The 24,169-nt window shown below is 42.7% G+C and overlaps 1 protein-coding gene across 4 annotated transcripts in view; it reads left to right on the forward strand.

The window, feature by feature from the left end:
- Window positions 1–24,169, forward strand: part of EPB41L4B (erythrocyte membrane protein band 4.1 like 4B) — a 138,453-nt gene that overhangs the window by 106,907 nt on the left and 7,377 nt on the right. Inside the window, exons 22-24 of one of the 4 annotated variants that reach the window (XM_082194808.1) lie at window positions 1,746–1,823; window positions 2,585–2,638; window positions 19,851–19,919. In XM_082194808.1, the coding sequence (XP_082050934.1) occupies window positions 1,746–1,823; window positions 2,585–2,638; window positions 19,851–19,919 (201 nt within the window). The remainder of the gene's footprint in view (window positions 1–1,745; window positions 1,824–2,584; window positions 2,639–19,850; window positions 19,920–24,169) is intronic. The other 3 variants (XM_082194810.1, XM_082194809.1, XM_082194811.1) reach the window with 3 other exon arrangements.

The following is a 24,169-nucleotide window of genomic DNA, read 5'->3' on the forward strand; positions in this document are numbered from 1 at the left end:
ACAAAAGACAAATACCTGGTACTGGGGATAATAGCTTCATTGATGCACAAAAAACTGAGGTGGTGCTCCAGAAACCTACTAAAGTATAGAAATTACAAGAAGGAAGCAGCTGGAGGGAACAACTCATGGTTTTAGTTGTCTCTACACAAATGCATAGAGTATGGGAAACAAGCAAGATGAATTGGAGCTTTTAATTCAGGGTGGCAAATATGACCTGATAGGCATTAGTGAACCTTGGTGGGATGGAACCCATGACTAAAATGTAGGGATTGAGGGAGGGGTATAATCTGTTCAAAAGGAATAGGCCAAACAGGAAGAGGGGGGTAGCATTATATGTAAAGGATGTGTACACTTGTGAAGAAATCCTTGACCTGGAACATGGAAAGCAGATTGAGAAAATATTGGTAAAAATTGTAGGAGAGAGAAACAAGAGTGACCTTACTGTGGGGGTCTGCTATAGACTGAAGACTTGGATGATGCCTTCCTAAAGCAGATTACCAACATTCAAAAAGGAAATTCATAGTAGTCATGAGAGACTTCAATTTCCCCGATATCTGTTGCAACTGAAGCTCTGCAACGTCTGATAATTTCCCCTTTGCCTCGCTAACAATTTCATTTTTCCAGAAGGTGGAAGAAGCAACAAGGGGATCATCTATCTTGGACCTGGTCCTCACTGACAGGGAGGGACTGATGGATGAAGTGGAAGTACTCAGAAACTTGGGATAGAATATGGCAATATTGTTCACAAAAATGCCATGGGAAATGGACCTAGATGTGCAAATAGTTTCTGCAAAAATAAGGGAAGCCTCATTAAAAAATTCTGCATAGGTAGCATTATACACTGGTGAGGCTGTCCTGAATATGTAAGGAAGTCAATCCCAATTGTTGGAGGGGATGTGCAGTCAAAGGTACATATTTCCATATGTGGTGGTGTTGTGATATCATCAAACCCTTCAAAGAAATAAGCTGAATATACAAGAAAACCATGGAAGTGTCCCTCACTAGCACTGCTTGGGCTTAGGATCCTGCCTGCTCCTGATTATCCTAAAGATGACCTCTTAGCCTTTCTAATGACTGCTGCTCATACGGAGACAGCCAGATGTTGGAAAACTGGTGTTGGTCTAACAAGAGTACAGTCAATAGCACTGGCCGAGAAACTAACATGCCAGGTGAGAGCAGCAAAGGACAAACACAATCCATATTCCTCTTATATGGCAAATGTTTATTGAATACATAAATTCTTCAGGCAGTAGCAGAAATCCACCCAGCACTCATGGGAAAATGTGGCGTGATCTCTTAGAGTAATCAAATGAAACTTCAACACATGGCCTGACAGAAGTCTGTAATTTCATCAGGACAAGTAATTTGTTGTTTACTGTTGTAACAATTGTTTTCTCGAAATTTATCTTCTGTACCATGAAAATAAATATTTTAAAACAGTATTTAAAAAAGAGGTTATTCCACAACACGTGCAAGAGCAGGAGGAGCACTGAAATCTTTGGATGGGGGTTAACACAAGGCATAAGGAGGACTGTGGTGGCTGAGCTAGGCTTTATTTTGCGCCTGAATTGGGAGGCCAAAGAAGAGTTGAGAAATGCGCTGCCTCTCTTACAGTTATTGTTGTGGTTCTGACACTGCTAGTGAATACAGAATTTAGATTTCCTGCAGTTCATCTTCTCAAATGAAATTATTTTTGTTTACAATTCAGCTCCATTAACATTTCCTGATTTTTTACTGTGCTTCAGAGCCCTACAGATCCTGGAGGTCCCTTTGCCTTGGCACCTGGAGATCTGCTCATGGATTTCACTGAAGCCACGCCGATGGTAAATGATTTCATTTTGCAGCCCTGGAAGTTATGTCTCAGAGAATTTCTTAAATCCGCACGGGAAAAAGCTGCAATGCTTATGTTGTAATAATTCAGAACACAATACTATTATCTTAGTTCTGTTGTGATTCTGGCTTTCATAAATTAGACTAAACCTGTAGAGATTCCTGACCTATTTATTTGAAACCAGCTTAAGAAACTTCTGACAAATGCTTGTATACTGTCAAGCCAGGAGGAAATTGTATCGTTCTAGTGATCTGATATGATTTTTGTATGCATTTACTTCTTGTTTTTTTTTGTAACAGGACACTATGGTTGTTCTGAATTTTAAAGTTTGGACTTGCCTTTGCGCCAGCAGTCCCGTCTCCAATGGCAGATTCTCTCCTGGAGAAAATAGCTTCTGGGGCGGGGGAGGGGCTTTCACTGAAACCACTGCACAGGGGAAAATAATTTTGTGAACAGCAATTATGATTTTGCTCACACACACGCACACCCTGAAGGCAATTGCTTTTTGATTTATTTTTCAAGTAAAAAGGAATCACACATTTAATTTGTACACATATATATTGTCTTATTTTAGGCCTGTGACAGAATCTTGGGCTATTAAGAATGTTGCCAAGAGTGAGTGTTCATAAAACAAATGCCATAAACTACAACTTTTGACCATGTCTTCATCTTTGCAACCTCCATCTCCATGTTCACAACCAGACCAAGTAGTAATTGCCACCTTGTTAATGTCTGCTTTTTTTTTAAACTTAGAATCATTTCCTCTGTGGGATACCATCAGGCTGTGCTTTGCACTACGCAATTCTGGTATGTCTGTATTTGCAAGCAGCTCTTTTGGAATGCCTATTAATTTCATGGACCGGTGTTCCTTGTTCCTTGTTCCAAAATACTGCAAGTTTAATTTTTGAGAGTCAGTGACTTTGACTTTGTGAGCAAATAATAAAAGGAGCCGTGTACATTCCACTCAACATTTGACTGACCCTTCCCCTCCTGCCCATAGTTTGTATCATCCACGCTTACACTAAGGATGCAAGCAAAGCAATGCAGACAAATGGGCAGATACGGGGATATGGCATAGCATTTGCAAGGCTGTGGAGGATGGAAATTGGGATAAGAGGAGGCAGCATGCGTAGGCGCTTGGAGGAGCTGGTGTGTGGGGCAGGGAGAGCCCTGATGATTAAAACTCCACTTTAACCACCACCCTCTCTTATTTTTCTTTAAAGCCTTCACCAGATAACTGCCATTTTGTTTTAATTTCTCTCTACATTCAAGAGGTTTGTAATATAAATCACAAGCATTATATATCTAATTTCACAAGAACCAAGGTTATCCAGCAGTAAGTGTGCTTGAGTTTAAGCCTAAGGGGCCCAGCACTCGCTTTGTTGTTTAGTCGTTTAGTCGTGTCCGACTCTTCATGACTCCATGGACCAGAGCACGCCAGGCACTCCTGGCTTCCACTGCCTCCCGCAGTTTGATCAGACTCATATTTGTAGCTTCGAGAACACTGTCCCACCATCTCATCCTCTGTCGTCCCCTTCTCCTTGTGCCCTCCATCTTTCCCAACATCAGGGTCTTTTCCAGGGAGTCTTCTCTTCTCATGAGGTGGCCAAAGTATTGGAGCCTCAGTTTCACAATCTGTCCTTCCAGTAAGCACTCAGGGCTGATTTCCTTAAGAATGGATACGTTTGATCTTCTTGCAGTCCATGGGACTCTCAAGAGTCTCCTCCAGTACCATAACTCAAAAGCATCAATTCTTCGGCGATCAGCCTTCTTTATGGTCCAGCTCTCACTTCCATACATCACTACTGCGAAAACCATGGCTTTAACTATGCGGACCTTTGTTGGTAAGGTGGTGTCTCTGCTTTTTAAGATGCTGTCTAGGTTTGCCATCGCCTTTCTCCCAAGGAGCAGGCGTCTTTTAATTTCGTGACTGCTGTCACCATCTGCACTGATCATGGAGCCCAAGAAAGTAAAATCTCTCACTGCCTCCATTTCTTCCCCCATCTATTTGCCAGGAGGTAATGGGACCAGTGGCCATGATCTTCGTTTTTTTGATGTTGAGCTTCAGACCATATTTTGCGCCCTCCTCTTTCACCCTCATTAAAAGGTTCTTTAATTCCTCCTCACTTTCTGCCATCAAGGTTGTGTCGTCTGCATATCTGAGGTTTCTTCCGGCGATCTTAATTCCTGCTTGGGATTCATCCAGCCCAGCCTTTCACATGATGAATTCTGCATATAAGTTAAATAAGCAGGGGGACAATATACAGCCTTGCCGTACTCCTTTCCCAATTTTGAACCAATCAGTTGTTCCATATCCAGTTCTAACTGTAGCTTCTTGTCCCACATAGAGATTTCTCAGGAGACAGATGAGGTGATCAGGCACTCCCATTTCTTTAAGAACTTGCCATAGTTTGCTGTGGTCAACACAGTCAAAGGCTTTTGCATAGTCAATGAAGCAGAAGTAGATGTCTTTCTGGAACTCTCTAGCTTTCTTCATAATCCAGCACATGTTTGCAATTTGGTCTCTGGTTCCTCTGCCTCTTCCAAATCCAGCTTGCACTTCTGGGAGTTCTCGGTCCACATACTGCTTAAGCCTGCCTTGTAGAATTTTAAGCATAACCTTGCTAGCATGTGAAATGAGTGCAATTGTGCAGTAGTTTGAGCATTCTTTGGCACTGCCCTTCTTTGGGATTGGGATGTAGACTGATCTTCTCCAATCCTCTGGCCGCTGCTGAATTTTCCAAATTTGCTGGCATATTGAGTGTAGCACCTTAACAGCATCATCGTTTAAAATTTTAAATAGTTCAGCTGGAATATCATCACTTCCACTGGCCTTGTTATTAGCAGTGCTTTCTAAGGCCCATTTGACTTCACTCTCCAGGATGTCTGGCTCAAGGTCAGCAACCACACTACCTGGGGTGTACAAGACATCCATATCTTTCTGGTATAATTCCTCTGTGTATTCTTGCCACCTCTTCTTGATGTCTTCTGCTTCTGTTAGGTCCTTACCACTTTTGTCTTTTATTATGGAAATCTTTGTACGAAATGTTCCTTTCATATCTCCAATTTTCTTGAACAGATCTCTGGTTTTTCCCATTCTATTGTTTTCCTCTATTTCTTTGCATTGCTTGTTTAAGAAGGCCTTCTTGTCTCTCCTTGCTATTTTTTTGGAAATCTGCATTCAATTTCCTGTATCTTTCACTATCTCCCTCGCATTTTGCTTGCCTTCTCTCCCCCACTATTTGTAAGGCCTCGTTGGACAACCACTTTGCTTTCTTGCATTTCCTTTTCATTGGGATGGTTTTAGTTGCTGCCTCCTGTATAATGTTACGAGCCTCCATCCATAGTTCATCAGGCACTCTGTCTACCAAATCTAAATCCTTAAACCTGTTCCTCACTTCCACTGTGTATTCATAAGGGATTTGACTTAGATTGTATCTTACTGGTCCAGGTTTTTCCTACTTTCTTCAGTTTAGCTTGAATTTTGCTATAAGAAGCTGATGATCTGAGCCACAGTCAGCTCAAGGTCTTGTTTTTGCTTCTCCATCTTTGGCTGCAGAGAATATAATCAATCTGATTCCGATGCTGCCCATCTGGTGATGTCCATGTGTAGAGTCGTCTCTTGTGTTGTTGGAAAAGAGTGTTTGTGATGACCAGCTTGTTCTCTTGGCAGAACTCTATTAGCCTTTGCCCTGCTTCATTTTGAACTCCAAGGCCAAACTTGCCAGTTGTTCCTTTTATCTCTTGACTCCCTACTTTAGCATTCCAATCCCCTATAATGAGAAGAACATCCTTCTTTGGTGTCATTTCTATAAGGTGTTGTAAGTCTTCATAGAATTGGTCAATTTCAGTTTCTTCAGCACCAGTGCTTGGTGCATAAACTTGGATTACTGTGATGTTAAAAGGTCTGCCTTGGATTCGTATCGAGATCATTTTATCATTTTTGAGATTGCATCCCAGTACAGCTTTTGCCACTATTTTGTTGACTATGAGGGCCACTCCATTTCTTTTGCGGGATTCTTGCCCACAGTAGTAGATGTGATGGTCATCTGAACTGAATTCGCCCATTCCCGTCCATTTTAGTTCACTGATGCCCAGCATGTAAATATTTATTCTTGCCATCTCATTTTTGACCACATCCAACTTACCCAGGTTCATGGTTCTTACATTCCAGGTTCCTATGCAATATTTTTCTTTACAGCATTGGACTTTCCTTTCGCTTCCAGGCATATCCGCAACTGAGCGTCCTTTCGGCTTTGGCCCAGCCGCTTCATCAGCTCTGGATCTACTTGTATTTGTCCTCCGCTCTTCCCCAGTAGCATGTTGGACACCTTCTGACCTGAGGGGCTCATCTTCCAGTGTCATAACTTTTATATGCCTGTTGTTTTGTCCATGGAGTTTTCTTGGCAGGGATACTGGAGTGGCTTGCCGGTTCCTGCTCCAGGTGGATCACGTTTGGTCAAAACTCTCCACTATGACCTGCCCATCTTGGGTGGCCCTGCACGGCATAGCTCATAGCTTCTCTGAGTTATTCAAGCCCCTTCGCCACGGCAAGGCAGTGATCCATGAAGGGACAACACTCGCTAACGTGGGTTAATTTTCTCTTAATTTCCCCATTGTGTGCAGACCAGACTGTAGGGCCCAAAGCAGGAGGAGCCTCCTTGGCTACATGGGTGCTGGGAAACGATGCTGGTGTTGTGAGAGGAGTAACCATGCATCCCATGCTGCTCCATGAAACAGACCATCAATGCTGGAAGGAAGGAAGGAAGGAAGGAAGGAAGGAAGGAAGGAAGGAAGGAAGGAAGGAATTGACAGCTGGTGCAGCTGTTTTAAAATAAGTATGATGAGAGTTCTAAATGGAATCCCAGCCAGTAATCTGGATGCTGCCTTTCGGATCATTTGAAATTTATTAATTGCCTTCAAGGGCAGTCCCATGTAGAGTGCATTGCAACAGACCGATCTGGAGGTGACTGCAGGATGGCTTACAGTGGCCAATTCATTTCGGAGAAGGGTCCTAGCTGGTGAACCTGGTATAGCTCCGACACTTGAGAACAAGAACACGTAATGCTCTTTCCAAGTTTCATTTTCACTTTATTGCTGCACATCCAGCCAGCCCATCACCATCTCCAAGCATTCTAGTACCTGAACCTTTCACCTGATTCTGATGGAAGAGAGAGAGAGAGAGAGCTGAATTGCATTCATATATTAGTGGCACCTTGTTCCAGATCTCCTGGTGACAACTCATAGCAGTTTCAGATAGATGTTAAAGAGCATAGAGGACAAGACAGAATGCTCTTCAGTGGCCCACCAATACTACTTTCTTGGAAATGGCACTACAATTATGAGGAGAACTATTGAAGTACAGTGCCCCTAAACCCACCTCTCTGAGTTGCTCCTGACATCTACATTGGTTAACAGTACTGAAAACCACCAAGCAGTCAAGAAGAATGAGCAGGGTTTCAGTTCCTCCCTCGTCTCTCCCAACAAATGTCACCACCCAGTCAACCAAGACAGTTTTCACGCCATAACCAGGCCTGAAGCCATACTAAAACGGATCCAGATAACTAGTATTTTCCAAGCATGCCTTTCAAGCACCTTGTCCCAAAAGGGGACACTTGCCACTGGGTGATGATTGTTTAATGCTTCTGAGTTCAGGGAGGTGTCCTGTACTCCAAAAAGTAAATCTACTTAAGTTTCACCCCCACACAAACACACACATTTCCTCCACAACAGCTTTAAAAACAGTTGGTTTAAAAACAAATAATCATTATCTCCCTTTGTCTGTCTTGATTATATAGTATATATATATAAAAATACAAAATACCTCAGTGATGCAAGCAAGGGAGGGCAAATAACCCCAGTGCCACAGCTGAACTGCAAGCCCTGCCTTTTCAAAGCCCCACACTTCAAAATGCAATTGCATCGTACAAATTGCATTCATGCTAATTTTACAGACTCTTACAGAAGAACTAGGACAAATCTAACTCCAACTTTAGAGTTGGTTCTTTTTCTTTTTTTTAGAGCCAAATACATTTTTATTAGTTTCCCAACATTAATCCAATAATAGCCCAATTGTAACAATACCAATTCATAACCAATTAATACAATTATTCAAATACCAAATGATACTTTTACTCCCATCATTCTCTTCATCTCCGCCTGTGTTTCCCTGCAATGTTAAGGGAGTCATCCATTCCTGGTGCAGAACAGAAATGGAAGTCAGAGTTGGTCCGTTTTATCATACAGTGCTCTTTTGCTCAGAAGCAGCCCTTCTATACGTGGAGAAGGTTTTCAGCCTAATAATAATAATAATAATAATAATAATAATAATAATAATAATTTTTATTATTTATACCCCACCTGTCTGGCTTGGTTTTCCCAGCCACTCTGGGTGGTTTACAGCATATCTAAAAACATAATAAAAACATCAAGCATTAAAAACCTCCCAATACAGGGCTGCCTTCAGGTGTCTTCTAAAAGTTGCGTAATTCTTCATCTCCTTGACATCTGATGCAAGGGTGTTCCATAGGGAGGGTGCCATTGCCAAGAAGGCCCTCTGCCTGGTTCCCTGTAACTTGACTTCTCACAGTGAGGGAACTAGCAGAAGACCCTCAGAAGAAGACCTCAGGGTCTGGGCTGAGTGATGGGAGTGAAGACGCTCCTTCTGGTATACTGGGCCAAGGCTGTTTAATAAAGGGCATTTTACATTCAATCCACTTCATTCATCAGTTTATAGTGTACCCTTCCTCCCAAAGGAACCTGGGACAGCCTGTATGCATGTACAAAATGTACAAGTTAAATCCCCGTTACCATAGCTTTTCCTAGAAAAGCTTGAGGATACAGTTTGGGGAACAGAAACACTTGGATGCAGAAAGGACCAATTGCTATCTCACCATTTCTTCATGCTAAACCAGGGGTCAGCAAACTTTTTCAGCAGGGGGCCGGTCCACTGTCCCTCAGACCTTGTGGGGAGCTGGACTATATTTTTTGGGGGGGGGGGATGAATGAATTCCTATGTCCCACAAATAACCCAGAGATGCATTTTAAATAAAAGCACACATACTACTCATGTAAAAATACGCTGATTCCCGGACCGTCCGCGAGCCGGATTGAGAAGGCAATTGGGCCGGATCTGGCCCCCGGGCCTTAGTTTGCCCACCCATGTGCTAAATTGATCCCTCTGAAGCTGCTTTTCCTTTTAAAAAAGTCAAAATCAAAAGGAAGCTTTTCTGTGCCCAGTGGTGCATAACATATAGCTGGCTCCTGAGGGAAACACGTTTTGAAACAAGTCCATCACACAGGTACACTCAGCAATGATTGATTACAGCTCCCTGTTGAGAGTGTACTTGGCAACAAACATTTTTCTGCCATATGATCTGTGGAATTAAAGGTAAGGAAGGAGATCAACCACTCTGAAGTTCCTCACTTCCCATAAAATTCATTAGAAAAAAGCAAGCAAGCAACCCTTCAGTGACATCTGCTGACTGCATCATCATCGTATTGGTCCATAATTATATGGATGGAATGCTTTCTTGACCTTGCGAACAGTTTGTCTAATGCATTCCTTTGTTTCTCCATCTCTTTCTGCAGACACTAATTCTATCACCCATGCATAATAGGCAATTTGACCTTACCAGCCCTTTTCAATAAAAGCTTCCACTGTATCATAAAGGACCATACTGGAGGGAGCAAAATTATTGGAACATAGAGGCTCATTCTCACTCGCTTCATTTGTGTCACAGCAGATTTCTTAATCTTTTCTATGGAGTTTCTGTGGAGTGCCTCTCACCGATGAAGCATCCTTTAAAATTGCAGCTTCTTAATTAGATTCTGTATGGCTAATAGCAATACAATCAATGCACATCAATGTCTCAGAATGTGGATTTTCCCCCATTGTAGATTTAGAGCTCTGGTTTCTAGTTTATAAAAGCTGCTTGTTGCTCTATGCCTGATGGATATCTGTGCCATTGCATATGGCATCGCATATTACATGGCAAACCCCCTCAGCTCCTTAAGAATCAGGAAACGCACAAATCCTTGGCTACAAACAGCACACACTGTACTAACTTATATAATGATTGCCATGAACATTTATTGTGGCTTTGCCTCTAGAAATGTAAGTGTGTGTCCGCTCCCTCCATGTGTGAAAATAGGAGGAGATAATGCTCCTATCGAAAGTATGCAGTCATACTTCCTTTAGAGAACAGCACATTCCATTCTCTTGATAAACCAGTATGATGTGGTGAAAAGTATAATATGGAAGAATGAAAAACTGCATTTTATTTGGGAAACGATGGTAAGTCTAGCAAAATGAATCAATGCTAATTTGCATTCACTGACAATGCAAAAATTAAAGATAATTGTTGTTATCCAGCTAAGGAACTCCTTGTGTAAACAAGGTTATGGAAACATATTACTAGTTGGGTTGGAAGCCATGGATATAAAGATAATACAGATCCTATGCAACGCTGACTACAGTGGCACCTCAGTTTAGAAACAGCCCTGTTTACGAACTATTCGGTTTATGAACGCCACAAAACTGGAAGTAGTGTTCTGGTTTGTGAACTTTACCTTGGTCTACGAATTGAAGCTGAATGGTGGAAGGGCACCGGCGGCAGGAGGCCTCATTAGAGAAGGCGCAACTTGGTTTAAGAATGGATTTGGTTTAAGAATGGACTTCAGGAACGGATTAAGTTTATAGAACAAGGTACCACTGTATACATCCAAGAGAAGATACAGTCTGTCTGCACTGTATTGCTCTAAATGGGATATGGAGTCCAATGTGCTTTTAAATATGCATCCACATTTGTGTAAATACCTAATATCCAGCTCTGTTTATATACAGTATAGATGCAATCTTCTTTTCTCACCCTGGTAACCATGATTTCTCATTTCCTGATTGTAATTACGGTAGTTATAATTGTACTTAGGAGTCCACTAAATGATGATAGCTTTTCTTTCCAGCATGTGCATTTCTCAGACAAAATATGGTAGTTGGGTGATGTTAGCCTGCTGCCTTGAGTTTGACTAAACTGCAGGAGGCAGTGGAAGAGAGGAATGCCTGGCGTGCTCTGGTCCAGGGGGTCACGAAGAGTCGGACACGACTAAGCGACTCAACAACAACAAGCCTGTTGCCTAGACTCTGAAATGACTCCTTGCACCAGCACCACAGCTGCTGCATTACTGAGTCATCCGACAATGAAAAATATTAGTGGAAGTTAATTTCTTATTGATAAAAAAGGCAGGAGAAATGCTGCTGAATTTCTGACTCCTAGTAAAGTTTTCTAGGAGGCAGATGTTTTGAATAAGAGGCCAAAGTGCACTTTTGCTCCTACTGTGGTGGAGAAACGACGACTGGGCATCCAGGATATGCTGCCTGTTTTCTCACTGCTACTGTTTTGCAGGACAAAAATAATAAACATAAAACATAATTTTCATCAAGACAAAAAACAGAAACAATAAGTCTATTAAAACCTGAGAATGGGTTATACATATTGTTGCACATGTTCCCCATTTCCCTGAACAGTGAGAAATCACAAAAGCTACAGACAGTAATTAATTAATTAATTAATTAATTAATTAATTAATTAATGTACTTCTATCCCACCTTTCTCCAAAGTTGGGACTCAAGGCAGCTTACAACATTTTAAAAACACAGTTATAATAGCAACAGGTCAAAATATAAGAGAACACGTTAGAAGCAGCATTAAAATAGCAATTGACGTGATGGGAGCCCAGTGGATTTTCAAAGGCCTTTCTGAATAGGAAAGTCCTAAGAAAGCCAGTATAACCTCTCTTGGGAGGCAATTCCACAATCTGGGAGCAGCCCCAGAAAAGGCTCTCTCTGTGTCACCATTAACACTGCCTCTGATGCTGATGGGACCAAGATAAGGTTCTCACCTGAAGATCTTGGCACCTAGAAAGATTCATGAAGGGAGATTACGATCTTTCAGGAAACCTGGGTGTCACTTGCAACAGGCTGTGGATACTGTAATGCTTTCCAAAGCTTTGTTCAGCGTGCTAACAACCTCAAGTTGCCAACTGACACATTAATAAATGCAATCTTAGCCACTTCCCCTTCCCCCACAAGACCTTAAATGGGACACCTTGTTTTTCAAAGTTATTCTTGCTCCTCCACAATCCTTATTCTAAAGTCAGTCAAAAACCAGCAATTTAAGCTTCAATCATCTGACTTCATAGAAATTTCAGCTGTGAGGGATGACTATATATGTGTACAGCTGGGTTTTGCTATTTATTGCTGTGTCTTGGGCTATGTGATCTGTTTTTTTTTTTTTATTCAGGATTTTCTTGTTTTACAGGAGTGTAGTGCCTCGTATTTTTTTTCCCATGTAACATTTTTACAAATCCATTTCATTTGTTGAGGCATTAGGGGGAGAAGAAAAGAAAAAAGAAAAAAGAGAGGGGATGGAGGGAGGGAGGATGGATAGGGGTGGGGTCGGGTGGCGGTGTTTCTATTATGTTTAATGTATGTAGAGTTTGGTGTCAGCGTTGCTTGTGTTGTTCACTTGTGTTCCTTTGGTGGTGAGAGAGGTTGGGGTTGGCCTAGGGTGTGATTGTTTGCTTGCGATTGGCTGTGGTGATCTTTGTTTTTGTGTGTGGGTGAGGTGGGTGGGTGTTTTGGATCAGGTTAGCCATATTGATTTGTATGCTGTTGGTGGATTATTGTCACTGTCCTGTTGGGCTGTGTATGTGATAAAGGGGAGCCATACCGGGGTGAAGGCGTCTTCTTCTGTTTGTCCCCGTGTCAGTTTCAGTTTGTTAGTTAATTTTTCTAGTAGGGCTGTTTCCCATACTATTTGGTACCATTGGTCCATGCTTACTCCTGACAGGTCTCTCCAGTGTCTGGTTATGGTGTTTCTGGCTGCTGAAAGTAGGTGGGTTATGAGTTCTTTGTGGTGTAAATGGGCATTGTTGTCTTGGAAGATGTTAAGTAGGGCCAATTCTGGGGTGATGTCTATTACTTGCTTGGTTATTTTACATATTTCTTGTATGGTTGTTGTCCAGAATACTTGGATTTTGGGACATTCCCACCACATGTGGAGGTACGTGCCTGTGGAGGTGCACCCTCTCCAGCATTTTGGTGAGGTTCCTGGGTGTATTAGCGCTAGTTTCCTTGGTGTTAGGTACCACCTGTAGGTGAGTTTCAGTGTGAGTTCTTTTCTTTTCGTTGATATGGATTTAAAGGGGGGTTTAGACCACATTCTGGTCCACTGAGTGGGGTTAATCTCATAGCCTATGTCATTCTCCCATTGTTTTTTGATTGCGTCTAGGGGATTTGCGGGATTTTGGAGTAGTATTTTGTATATTGCGGATACCGTCCCTTTACCGTTTCCCTTTGTTGTTAGGAGGAGGTTTTCGAAGGTTGTCAGGGGCCTAGTTGCTGCTGATTTTACTGTTGGGTTGTTTAAGAGGGCATGTAGTTGGTGTTTTGTTAACCAGGGCATTTGGGTGTCTTCTAGTTTGTCTTGTATTTCTTGTGTTGACAAGGGTTTGTTATTTTTATAAAAGTCTATTAGGCGATATAAGCCTTTGGTTCGCCAGGTTTTTATCTTGAGGTTTTGTGCTGCATGGTGGAATAATGGGTGGTACGCCAGGGGGATTAGTGGGGATGGGGTTGGGGATAGTTTGCCTATTTGTGTTTTCCATGCTTTGAGCATGGTCTGTGTGTACCTGTTAAGTGTTGTGGGAATTTTCTTTAGTTTGTTTGGGAGGAGTGGGTATGCTGTGGTGCAGGTGTTTTCAATTGTGTCCCTCTCTAGGTGTACCCATTGTTTTGTCTCATCTTCTAGTATATATGGGATTATATGGCGTATTTGGTTGGCATTGTAGTATGTTTCTATGTTGGGGATTCCCCATCCTCCTTCTGAGGTGGGGAGGTGCAGATATTTGGGGTTTATTCTTGGTTTTTTATGTGAGAAGATGAAAGAGTGTAGTTTTCTCTGCCAACTGCGAAGTTGGGTTGAAGGGATCCAGATTGGGAGGGTTTGGAATAGGTAGGTTAGTTTTGGGAGTGTGATCATTTTGATCAGGGCTATTTTGTCTGAGAGAGTGAAGTTCATGTTGTTCCATCTCTTTAGGTCTTTGTTAATTTGTCGCCACAGGGGCTTGTAGTTGTGGAGGTACAATTTATTGAGGTTTCTGGTTATTTGTACCCCTAGGTATCTGAACTTGGTGTGGCAAAGTTTTATTTTGGTGACCTTCGTGAGTTCTTTTTGGGTGTGCGGAGGGGTGTTGAAGCACATAGCTTCTGACTTTGTAAAATTTACCTGTAGGCCCGACACCATTGCAAATGTGTTGAGTTCTCTGGTTAGGGAGGGTGCTGTGCTTATGGGGTCTGGTGTTGTGACCATTAGGTCATCTGCAAAGAGCCCTAATTTATAGGTTCTGCCTTTTATTTCCACTCCCTTGATGTCTGTGGCTGCTCGGATGCGGATTGCTAGGGGTTCCAGAGCCAGGATAAATAAGAAGGGAGACAGTGGGCATCCTTGTTTTGTGCCTCTTTGGATAGCTATAGTATTAGAATCCATATTGTTAGTTCTGCATCGTGCTGAGGCTTGGGAGTATATTTGTTTGAGGGTTTGTAGGAAGTTGGGGCCAAATTTCATGTTAGTTAGTACTGCTAGTATGTATTTCCACTCCAAGCAATCAAAGGCTTTGAGGATGTCTAGGGACATAATTGTCAATGGGAGTTTGGTTGCCTTGCTGTGTTCGATCAGGTTCAGTAGTTTCCTGATGGGGTCTGTTATATTGCGGCCAGGGACAAAGCCAGTCTGGTCTGGGGCTATTAACTTGTGTAGGAAGATTTTTAGGCGGTTGGCCAAGATTGATGTGAAGATCTTGTAGTCTTGGTTTATTAATGAGATTGGGCGGTATGATTCTACTTTGAGGCTGTCTTTTAGTGGTTTTGGGATGCAGACTATTCTGGAGTGGGTCCAGGTTTTGGGGATGGGGCCCCCTTTTATGATGTCGTTGAATAGGCGGGTCATGTAGGGCATCAAGGGTTCTTTGAATTTCTTATAGAATTCTGCTGTGAAGCCGTCTGGGCCTGGGGCTTTGTGTGGTTTCAGGTTTTTGAGGACCGCATCTATTTCCTCTGGGGTGATAGGGCTGTCCATGAATTCCTGTTCCTCATCAGTTAGGGTAGGCATGTTTAGTCCTGCTAGAAATGTTCTGATTTCCTTCTCTGGTGGGTTATGGGAGGTGTATAGGTTGGAGTAGAATTCTGCAAATTCTGAGGTTATTTCTTCGGGGGAGAATGTTATGTTGCCGTTTTTTTTGGTGATGCAGTGTATTCTTGTTTTGAGTGCTTTTTTCCTACATCTATTTGCTAGTAATCTGGAGTTTTTCCCTCCATATGCGTAGAAACGTTGTTTAGAGTATAGAATGTTGATCATTGTTTTGTTAATTTCTAGGGAGTCTAGTTCTCTTCTTTGTTGTTCTATAAGTTTGAGGAGTTTTTTAGATCCTGTTTGTTTGTAGCGTGATGAGAGGGCTATGATGTCTTGTTCTGTTTTGCTAATTTTTGAGGAGGTTTGTTTTTTAAGGAATGTTTTCTCTTTTATGCAAGCTCCTCTGGTGACCGCTTTCATTGCGTCCCATAGGAGGGGGGTTGTTATATTGTTTACATCGTTTTCTTTGAAGTAGTTTTGGAGGGTTTTTGTGAGACTCTCTCTAATTTGTTTGTTTGTAGTTAGGATGGGGCTGAAGGACCATGATGGGGTGGTTTGTGTTCCTTCTCCTATTTTAACAATGACTTCTACTGGGGCGTGGTCTGTGATTTTAATGTTACCTATGTTTGTTGATTCCACTGAGGGGATTAGACCCTGTGTGAGTAGAATGCTGTCCAGTCTGGATACTGTATCATGGCGTCCCGATTGGAATGTATGGCTGATGTCTCCTGGGTTTTGCTCACCCCAAATGTCGTAGAGACCCCTGTTTTTTAGCATTTTTAGTAACTTGTAAGAGTTCCTGGTTGTTGGGGGTTTCCTTCGGAGGAAGGTTGCCCATGGGGTTGTGGGGTGGATATCTTTCAGAGATATACCTTTCATATTCAGATTGAGGTCCCCTCCTAGGATTGCTTCCCCTTCAGAGAAGGAGAGGAATTTGTTTAGTGTCTTCTGGAAGAATTCCAATTGTTTCGTGTTTGGGGCGTATATGGAGCCGATTGTCAGTTTGATTTTGCCATCTAGTGTCCCTTTAGCGAAAATGAATCTGCCTTTTTTGTCCTTGAGGACTGTTGTGGCAGTGAAGTTCAGGTCTCTACTGAGTATTATGGCTACCCCACGAGCTTTCCCTGAGCCTCGTGCGACCCACTGTTGACTGAAGCGGGGGTCGCTCAGGAGTTTGCTGCCTTTGGGTGGGTTGTGTATTTCTTGTAGGAAGGTGATGTGTGGTTTCATGGTGTTTATGTATGAGGTGATGCGTTTCCTTTTGATGGGGTTTCCCAGCCCCCTCACGTTTAATGTAATTGCTTTTAGGTTAGCCATCTTGCTTATCTATTATGTGGGGCGATTCCCTGCCAACCCGTTCGGGTTGTCTTGTGTCTCTCTCTTCGTGTTGTTTAAAGGACCAGTGGGGTTGCGCTGACCTAGGGTGTGGTGGGTGGGGGGCTAATGGGATTAGAGTAAGATTTGGGTTAAAGAGTAGGGGGTAGGTTGTAGGGAGTTTCCTATATGTAGTCATATAGGTGTTTGTTTGGGGTATTTTAGGCCATCTGGCATTTAGCCAGTTGGTCCTAGGTCTCAGCTGGTGTGGAAGGCCGTGTTCAAGGACAGGCCATCCCCCCTGTTGTTTGCGATAGGGGGTAATCAGTGAGACAGTGTGAAGTGACTTTGTAACGTCGCTGTCAGGTATAACGTTCATGAGCAATGTTGCCAATGTTATGAGCAACATTGTTGGTGTGTTGGGGTGGGGATGTGGATGTTGGTACGCTCTGGTGCCACCATAGTGCTGGTTGGGTATCAGATTTTAGCCTGATTGTGGGTTGTGTTATTAAGGTTGGAGGAGTTGTTTTTCCCTAGTATGGAGTATGGGGGTGTTGAAGGTGTGGGTGATGGGGAATGTGGTTGAGGTCGTCTGGACTGGTGTTGGGGTGGGGATTCCTGTGGGGGTGCGGGGCTGGGGGGGGATGTTGATGGTGTTAACTAAATCTATGGGTTTTTTTTGGGGGGGAGAGGGGGGAAAGGGGGGGAGGCTATGTGATCTGTTAGAAATAATTGCAGTACAGTTCCCCTGCTTTCCATCACTGATGTCATGTCTGCATCAGTGGTTCCCTTGATCAAGGTGAGTGGTCTCTGCATGAATTAATGGCTCAGCTGCTTCCCTTCGCCTGGTGCACCTGATGTCCATCTCAGCAGGGGAGGGTGAATCCTTAGAGGAGAAGGAACAGATTGGATGAAGCAAGCATATGGGAGGTTAGCTCACTCTGATCTGAATAATATTTCACCTGATCTGAAAATACGGGCACTGTGGGGAAAGGTTGGAAGAATGCAAGAGTGTCATCTCAGGTGGGGTTACCTCTTGTGGGGTAGTGCTGGTAAAGAGACTGTTGGGTGCTTGTTTTTCCCTTTTTGTTCAGAGTGTGTGCTCACTTCCCAGTGTCTGCTCCCTCAGTATGCCTCCACTCATAAATCAGTTTAAAAGATGGTGATTACAATAGAAACAAGGTATTGTATGTATTGCAATTAAATTGTCCTTTCAAAAGAACGACAAAGAAAATGTCTGGATTATCTATAGATTCAAAAATCAAGTTAATGGCAAGATTTGAATTAGGAAGTCATTGAATTCACTTTCTACTTAGTATGTTTATTTCTTCAAAGACCAGTGAAAGTGTCAGAGAGCTTGTGTTCCACGAGATTCCGACTACTGCTAACTCACATGGGATGCAATTAAAAAGGTTGTGTAAAGATCAAAAAGTGGCAGAGAGAGAATCCCCCCCCCAAAGCGATGAACCAATGAGTTCCTAATTCAAATCTTGCCATTAACTTTCTAGGACTAAGGATTAAGTGAATCCTTTATAAACCACTTTGAAACAGAAAGGCTGGCCTTACCAAGAAAGCAGTACTGCTGTTCATTTGACATTTGGCAGATACCTGCAAATTCTATGCAATTTTGCTAAACAATTAAAAGTTATAGGACAGTTCCTTTTAAGTCATAAATATAAAAGTGCCCACTGCAAAAAATAAAACAACACCAAAAAACACACCACACCCATGGACCTATTTGTAATTTGGCAGATATCCACTCAGGAGGCACTAATATGCTTGCAAATCTGATCCAGTTCTGGCAATAAGTCATTTTTTATTTTTCCTTAATAGTTAATGGGGAAGAAACAAAGGTTTGTTTCCACATGAGCTGAATTGAACAACCTCCAAAGTGCTTTGAGCTGAATCTGAAGCATTGAAATGGTTGATGCCCGCCCCTATTTAATATCTTTCTTAATCCCAATAGGTGATCTGCACCAAGGTAGGGGCATCTGGGCATCTCTGTGTGCCCAAAGAAGTGTTGGCATTGAGTTGAAGTTAGGCTGAAGGTAATATTAAGAAGGGCCTCTCACAGCACTTAACCTAGTGTAAAAAAAAATATGCTTTCACAAGATCTTGATGTTTGCTGTGGGCAGGGACACACTTGTTTCCTACAGCAAACATGCAAAGCCTGAATAACCATTTATGTTGATAAAGTCTCTGTGTGTGTACACCTAGGAACCTCATTCCAATCAGGGTTGTTTAAGCACTTGCACAGAGATTATATACTTGAGGAAACACTGGGATAGCAACAGTGTTCTCATGGCAAACAAAATTGCCATGCAAACCTGTGTCCCTCCAAATTTTGATCGAATAAAATTCTCATCTTCCCTGACCACTGGCCATGGCTACTGGGGCTGATGGGAGTTGGAGTCCAATGCTATCTGGAAGGCTCAGGTTCTCCATCTTTGAAGCAAAGTGTTGAGTCGCTTTTTCGTGTGTGAACCTGTATTTTCAGCTGAGGGTGGAGTTCATGTATAAATCTGCCAACTGCATCCTTTTTCTGGATTTATGGCTCTTAGACTCAATCCTGCCATGTTCTGGTCAAGGAGCTTTGATATATAAATCTTATAGTTTGGCTTTATTACAGTACAAAACACTGAAAAGGAATGTATTTGTAACACCACAATGGTAAATGCTAGGCATGTGCATTTGTAAGTCTTTCCCTCACTTTTCCTCTTATGAGAAGGGACCATTCCAGGTCTGACTCATAAGAAGAGAAGAAGAGGACCTGCAGGGCTCAGTCCAGCCTCCTGTTCTCACAATGACCAACCAGAAGCTGTGGGAAACCTGCAAGCAGAACACGGGCGCAAGAGCAACTGTCTCCTACTGTGGTTTCTAGCAGCTGGGATTCAGAGCCAGAGTCCGGCCCCTGGGGCCGGGAGCCATCGAGAGCCCTCTCCTCCTCCATGGATTTATCTAATCCATTTTTATAGCCATCTAGGTTGGTGGTCATCACTGCCTGTTGTGGAAGCGAGTTCCATAGTTTAACTATGTGCTGTGTGAATAAGTGCTTTCCTTTTATCCACCCTGAACCTCCCAAGAATCAGCTTCATTGGGTGGCCAGGAGTTCTAGCATTATGAGAACCTGCCTTCTGCACTCTTTTTTTTCCTAACTAAAATAAGTGAAAACAGGTTTGTAGCATGACAGGATTTGCAGACCTTCCTGGTATGTTAAAACATTGTTATTATTCTTGAGCAGATCAAAACTGTTTACAATTGTGGCGTATATAATGTGTACTTCAAGGAGTGATTCTCAATCAGGTTGCATGAATAAAAGCAGCCCACCTTCTCTTTCTGTGAACCTCTGAATCCCCACCCTTAGCTTTTGCATGTGTGTCAGGGTGTGAGAGTTAATTTGTGTGCTGTTATAAACCATTCTGGTATGTCGGACATAATGCTGGAGCTTGCAGTGCTTCGCTTCATTTTGTTTGTGTGTTCTGAAAGTAACATCTTTCTCTTTATCTTCCTTAAAGATAAAGGCATTCCCTGCTGCTACATCCAAACCCTTTTTCGATCCTTTTCCAACACTACCACAGTTTTCTGTAAGTAGAAAATGCAACTGAAAAACTGCATTTAACATTAACATGACTATGGCCGTGGTTGCCAGAGAACCTTCCTGCTCCTTCCACAGTCTGCAGCCATGAAGAAAGATACAGTTACACACTTGATAGCTGTAGCATAGAGGTGCAATCCCATCTTATCCAGTGTAAGGGGCAACATCTCCACAACTTTAGCCATTTCTAATAACTGCACGTGGCCATGGTCTTTTCTTCAGTTTATGGCAGTACTATGCTGAAACATCTGCGCCGATGCCGTGATGGGGCTGTTTTGTCCCCCCTAGCAAGACTTTCACAATTATCTAGCTCACACCTCATGCAGCCTTGCATGACTAGTTGGGGCACAATATGGATAAGGATGCATATTCCACTGAATGCAATGCAGCACAAAACGGCATTTGTATTTGGATCTGAGGATGGGATTCATCTGCACTGCGTTACTTTCAGTGGGATGCGCCCTCAGATACGTTACACAGCTTGGAACCAGACTGCCTTAAGAACTGACATCTCCCACATAAGCCCACTGGCTAAAAACCTTGTTTCCCAGGCCTTTCTGAGCTTCATTTCACAACCCCACCCACACCAGTGACTTCAGTCTAGACATCAAATGGTTGTGAACACGTGAAAGGGCTTTTTCAGTTGTGGCTTCTCAGTTTTGAAATGCCTTCCTGGTGTCTTTCTGGCACTAGAGAAAGACCATTTAAATCACACAAGGCTTCTCATTGTTGTATTTTCAAGCAAAGCTTAAACCTGGCTCACATTACTGCTCTGTGTTTTGTCTTGGTTCCTTTTTCTGTAATAGTGCTGTTTTTAATTATGTTTCATGTGGCAGGACAGAAATTATAAAAATCAAATCAAATGAATGAATATGATTTGGATGCACATATCAATGGGCACGTGATCTACATTTGGCCCCAATCAGTCAATTAGGCCTGGCTGGATGTCAGCCGTGTTGTCTTGTCAGGGGGGTGCTGCTGCTGCCTCTTCCCTTGACACCCCTCCTTTCACAAACAGTTCCACCTGCTTTTTCAAAGGGGTGTGAAAAATCACTGCAGACAGTTGAAGGTTGGGATTTTGTACCTTCTATTGCAACCCAGCTTTATTTTAAGCAACTTTGAATGGCAAACAGATACCATTATGTATGGTGGTATGTATACATATCTGATAATATATTATACATGAAGTCCAGTACTGGGGACTTTCTCTTTCAGTTTTCTTAACACCCAAATTGTTCTATGCTCACCAGCACTTTATAACCCCTGCTAGAAATAACTGTACTTAAAGGATGGACAGATCCTGCAATTCAGCTTCTCAGTGTGAATGTTTTGCTCTCATGCTTAGTCACATTTGGTTGCCAATATGTGTATATATCCTTTCAATGCTTCTTTATTTAAAGTGTCTCATTTTTGGCTTATAAAAAGCTGTTGTGGTTTTTTCTTTTTCTTTTATAACATTGTTGTTCTTAAAGAGCAAATTTTAAAAAGTCAGCATAAGTTTTTTCTTCTATGTTCGTCTTATATTCCTTTAAGAACTGGGTTTATAAAGAAACAGCTCTTCCTCTCGTTCTTCTTCATGGCCTCTGAGCAGTTTCACATATTATCTCTGTGCCTGCATATGATGTCACCAGAACTTCATAGAGCTAGGCTAACACTTTGGTGGGAAGCCCAAGCCATGCTCAGCTATGCTCAAGGTGGTTCCTGCACCCCCACAGTGGCTGCATTCTCAGAGCTCAGACTAGGCAGGCGTTTATTAGGTCTTTCCCCCTTGCTTCTAGGGTGGTGGACTATTGGAGGCAACTCCAGCCCAATCAGTACCCACATAGCCAGTTTACCTTTTTATCTTTAATTACTGACCGTTGCAATTTCACATGGATTATTCTCTATATCATTTTTCCCACTGCATCTCAGTCACTTTTTCTTCAGCTGCCAAGGCTGTTTACAAGTTCATCCTGAAAATTAATAATGATGGAGGCAAAAGCACCTAACTAGGGAGGGCATTTTTTTTAGGAATTATACTGAAAGATTGGTGGTAGCTGTCCTGACTCTCACTGGAGCGTGAAGAACTCAGAGTATAGTTCCTGCCAAAATACTTAATGCTGAAATCAGTAGCAAGGGGGGGCAGTTGTCCCCCCATCTTAACTAACTGACCAATTCCATCACAGATAACTCAGTTCTGCCCCCCAGGATAATGCCTCCCCCCAAAAATAAATCCTGGCTGCACCCATGATGGTACATAGGCAAAAAGGATCAAGAGTCTCAACAGCCTGGCTAAGCAAGCTAAGGCACTGATCCAACGAGTAACACACACCTTTGAGTCCAGTTATATGGGAGCGAGTATACTATGAGACAGTTGCTGACAAGGCATTTCCCTCAAGGGTGCTAACAAGGGTTTCCCTCTTAGCCTGGGACAAAGAAGACATATTTCATGAAAATCTGATCTGTCCACTTTGATGGTGTGTTGCAACATAATCTCTGTGATTATGATTTTCCATCTGCTAGAAGAATCTTGTGCTTGTGTCTTGTGCTGAAGTCAATACCTGGCTGCTTGTTATGTTATGCAGCTTGTAGATGCCCCCATCCTATAGTATACTTCATATGGGGACTCATCTGTTATAACCTTGACTTCTTCTTTGTCTGTTTAGATGTTTCTGCTGCTCAGTTTTCGAAATTAAATAGTTCTTTTTCAGGTGTCTCTGCTTTCTGGCAGCAAAAACACACCCTGGTTTCTCCTCCTGCTTTATCTCTTAATCTGCCTAGATCAGCTCTGGCCTCAAGGATGATAATGAGAACACTATAGGGCACGGAGGGCATGTTCACATTAGGAGCTTAAAACACAGCAAAATAGTTTTTCCCTGCCGCATTTCCAGAGTGTTGTAGAGGGTCATGGGGGCCTCTGCAACAGCCCACCTTGAATTTCCATTCACAAAGCTGTCACCTGTGTGTGCACACTAATCTGCACATGCATGATGGCTGTCACAAATGATCACACCATTCTTAAATATGAAAGGGATGTGGTTTGAGTTTTCTACTTGAACTGTGGCTGATGGGGGGGGGATGCACCACACAGCAGTATTTGTCATGAAACGACAGGATCGCTATGGACTGTGGCTAACATGGTGTGAATGCAGCTTCAGAAACTAGTAGTGGGAGCACACTGGTAAGCAGTGATGTGAGAGTAATGTGTCAGAGACATAGCATATTAATGCTATTGTGTGTTAGCCCTTGATTTCTTCCACAATACCATGTAGCTGTTTTACAGTCTGTAACATGGTACTTACATATTCCTCTGCTGAGTCTCTTTATATGATGATGTAAGAGGTATAGCTTTGTTTTTTGGTGTGACTTGGATACTGAGTTTAGTTGTTCAACAGCAGGATCCCCAAATGGGCAAAGAGTATCTTGTTCTATCTTATGATAGAACTTGATTATCCAAGGGAGCATTTCCTTCAGCCACTAGGCAAAGCGATCTGGTTTGGCTTCCAATTTGGCTTCCACTGACCTTTTTTAATCCAATACATCACCTAAAATTAATGCCCAGCTTTATTAATATAAAAACTGCACAGTTCCTCTTTGCATCTGTTTTCCACCTACCAAGGAACCTGTGTGTTTCCCCTAAGGGTGGGGACAGATAAAGGCAGCAAATCTTATGTTTTCAGAAGTGTTGAATCAAACATTGTATATTTCTGCACCCTGGCAGTCCCAGGAGCAGCCTTCATGGCACTTTGTAAAGACTGCTTTGACAGTCTGCTACCCTCCTACATTCCATATTTAGGCTGTGACTCTGTGTAACAAATAAATAAATTCAGACTCCATGGCTAGAACTTCAAACCCAGGGATGGAGAGCTTCTGGCCAATGGGCCAAATTAGACTTGGCATACGTCCCAGTTTGGCCCAGGAGGCTGTTCCCCCCAAACTGCACCTGCTTGCTGTACAACAGACATCGTAAGGAGAGCCTGACTGGGAACTCTGCAGCCCAGCTGAAGACTGGGGGGGCTTGTTGGAAGTGTTGATCATCCGGTTGGAAGCCCTCCTTTCCTGCTGCAGGTGGCGTTGTTGTCCTGCTCTTGCTCTGTGTTTGCATATATAGTCAGGGCTACAGTCTGTTAGGAACTGAGCAGGAAGACAGGAACCATGCCCCCCCCCTTGAGCATATGCATGGAGTTGGGTTTCCAGTCAAATTGCTAACCTAGCTCTAGAAATTCGCAAACAATCTTCCTTGCACAGCACATATATGTG

This window comes from Podarcis vaucheri (assembly GCF_965113315.1).
Source record: "Podarcis vaucheri genome assembly, chromosome: 13".
Taxonomy (NCBI): Eukaryota; Metazoa; Chordata; class Lepidosauria; order Squamata; family Lacertidae; genus Podarcis; species Podarcis vaucheri.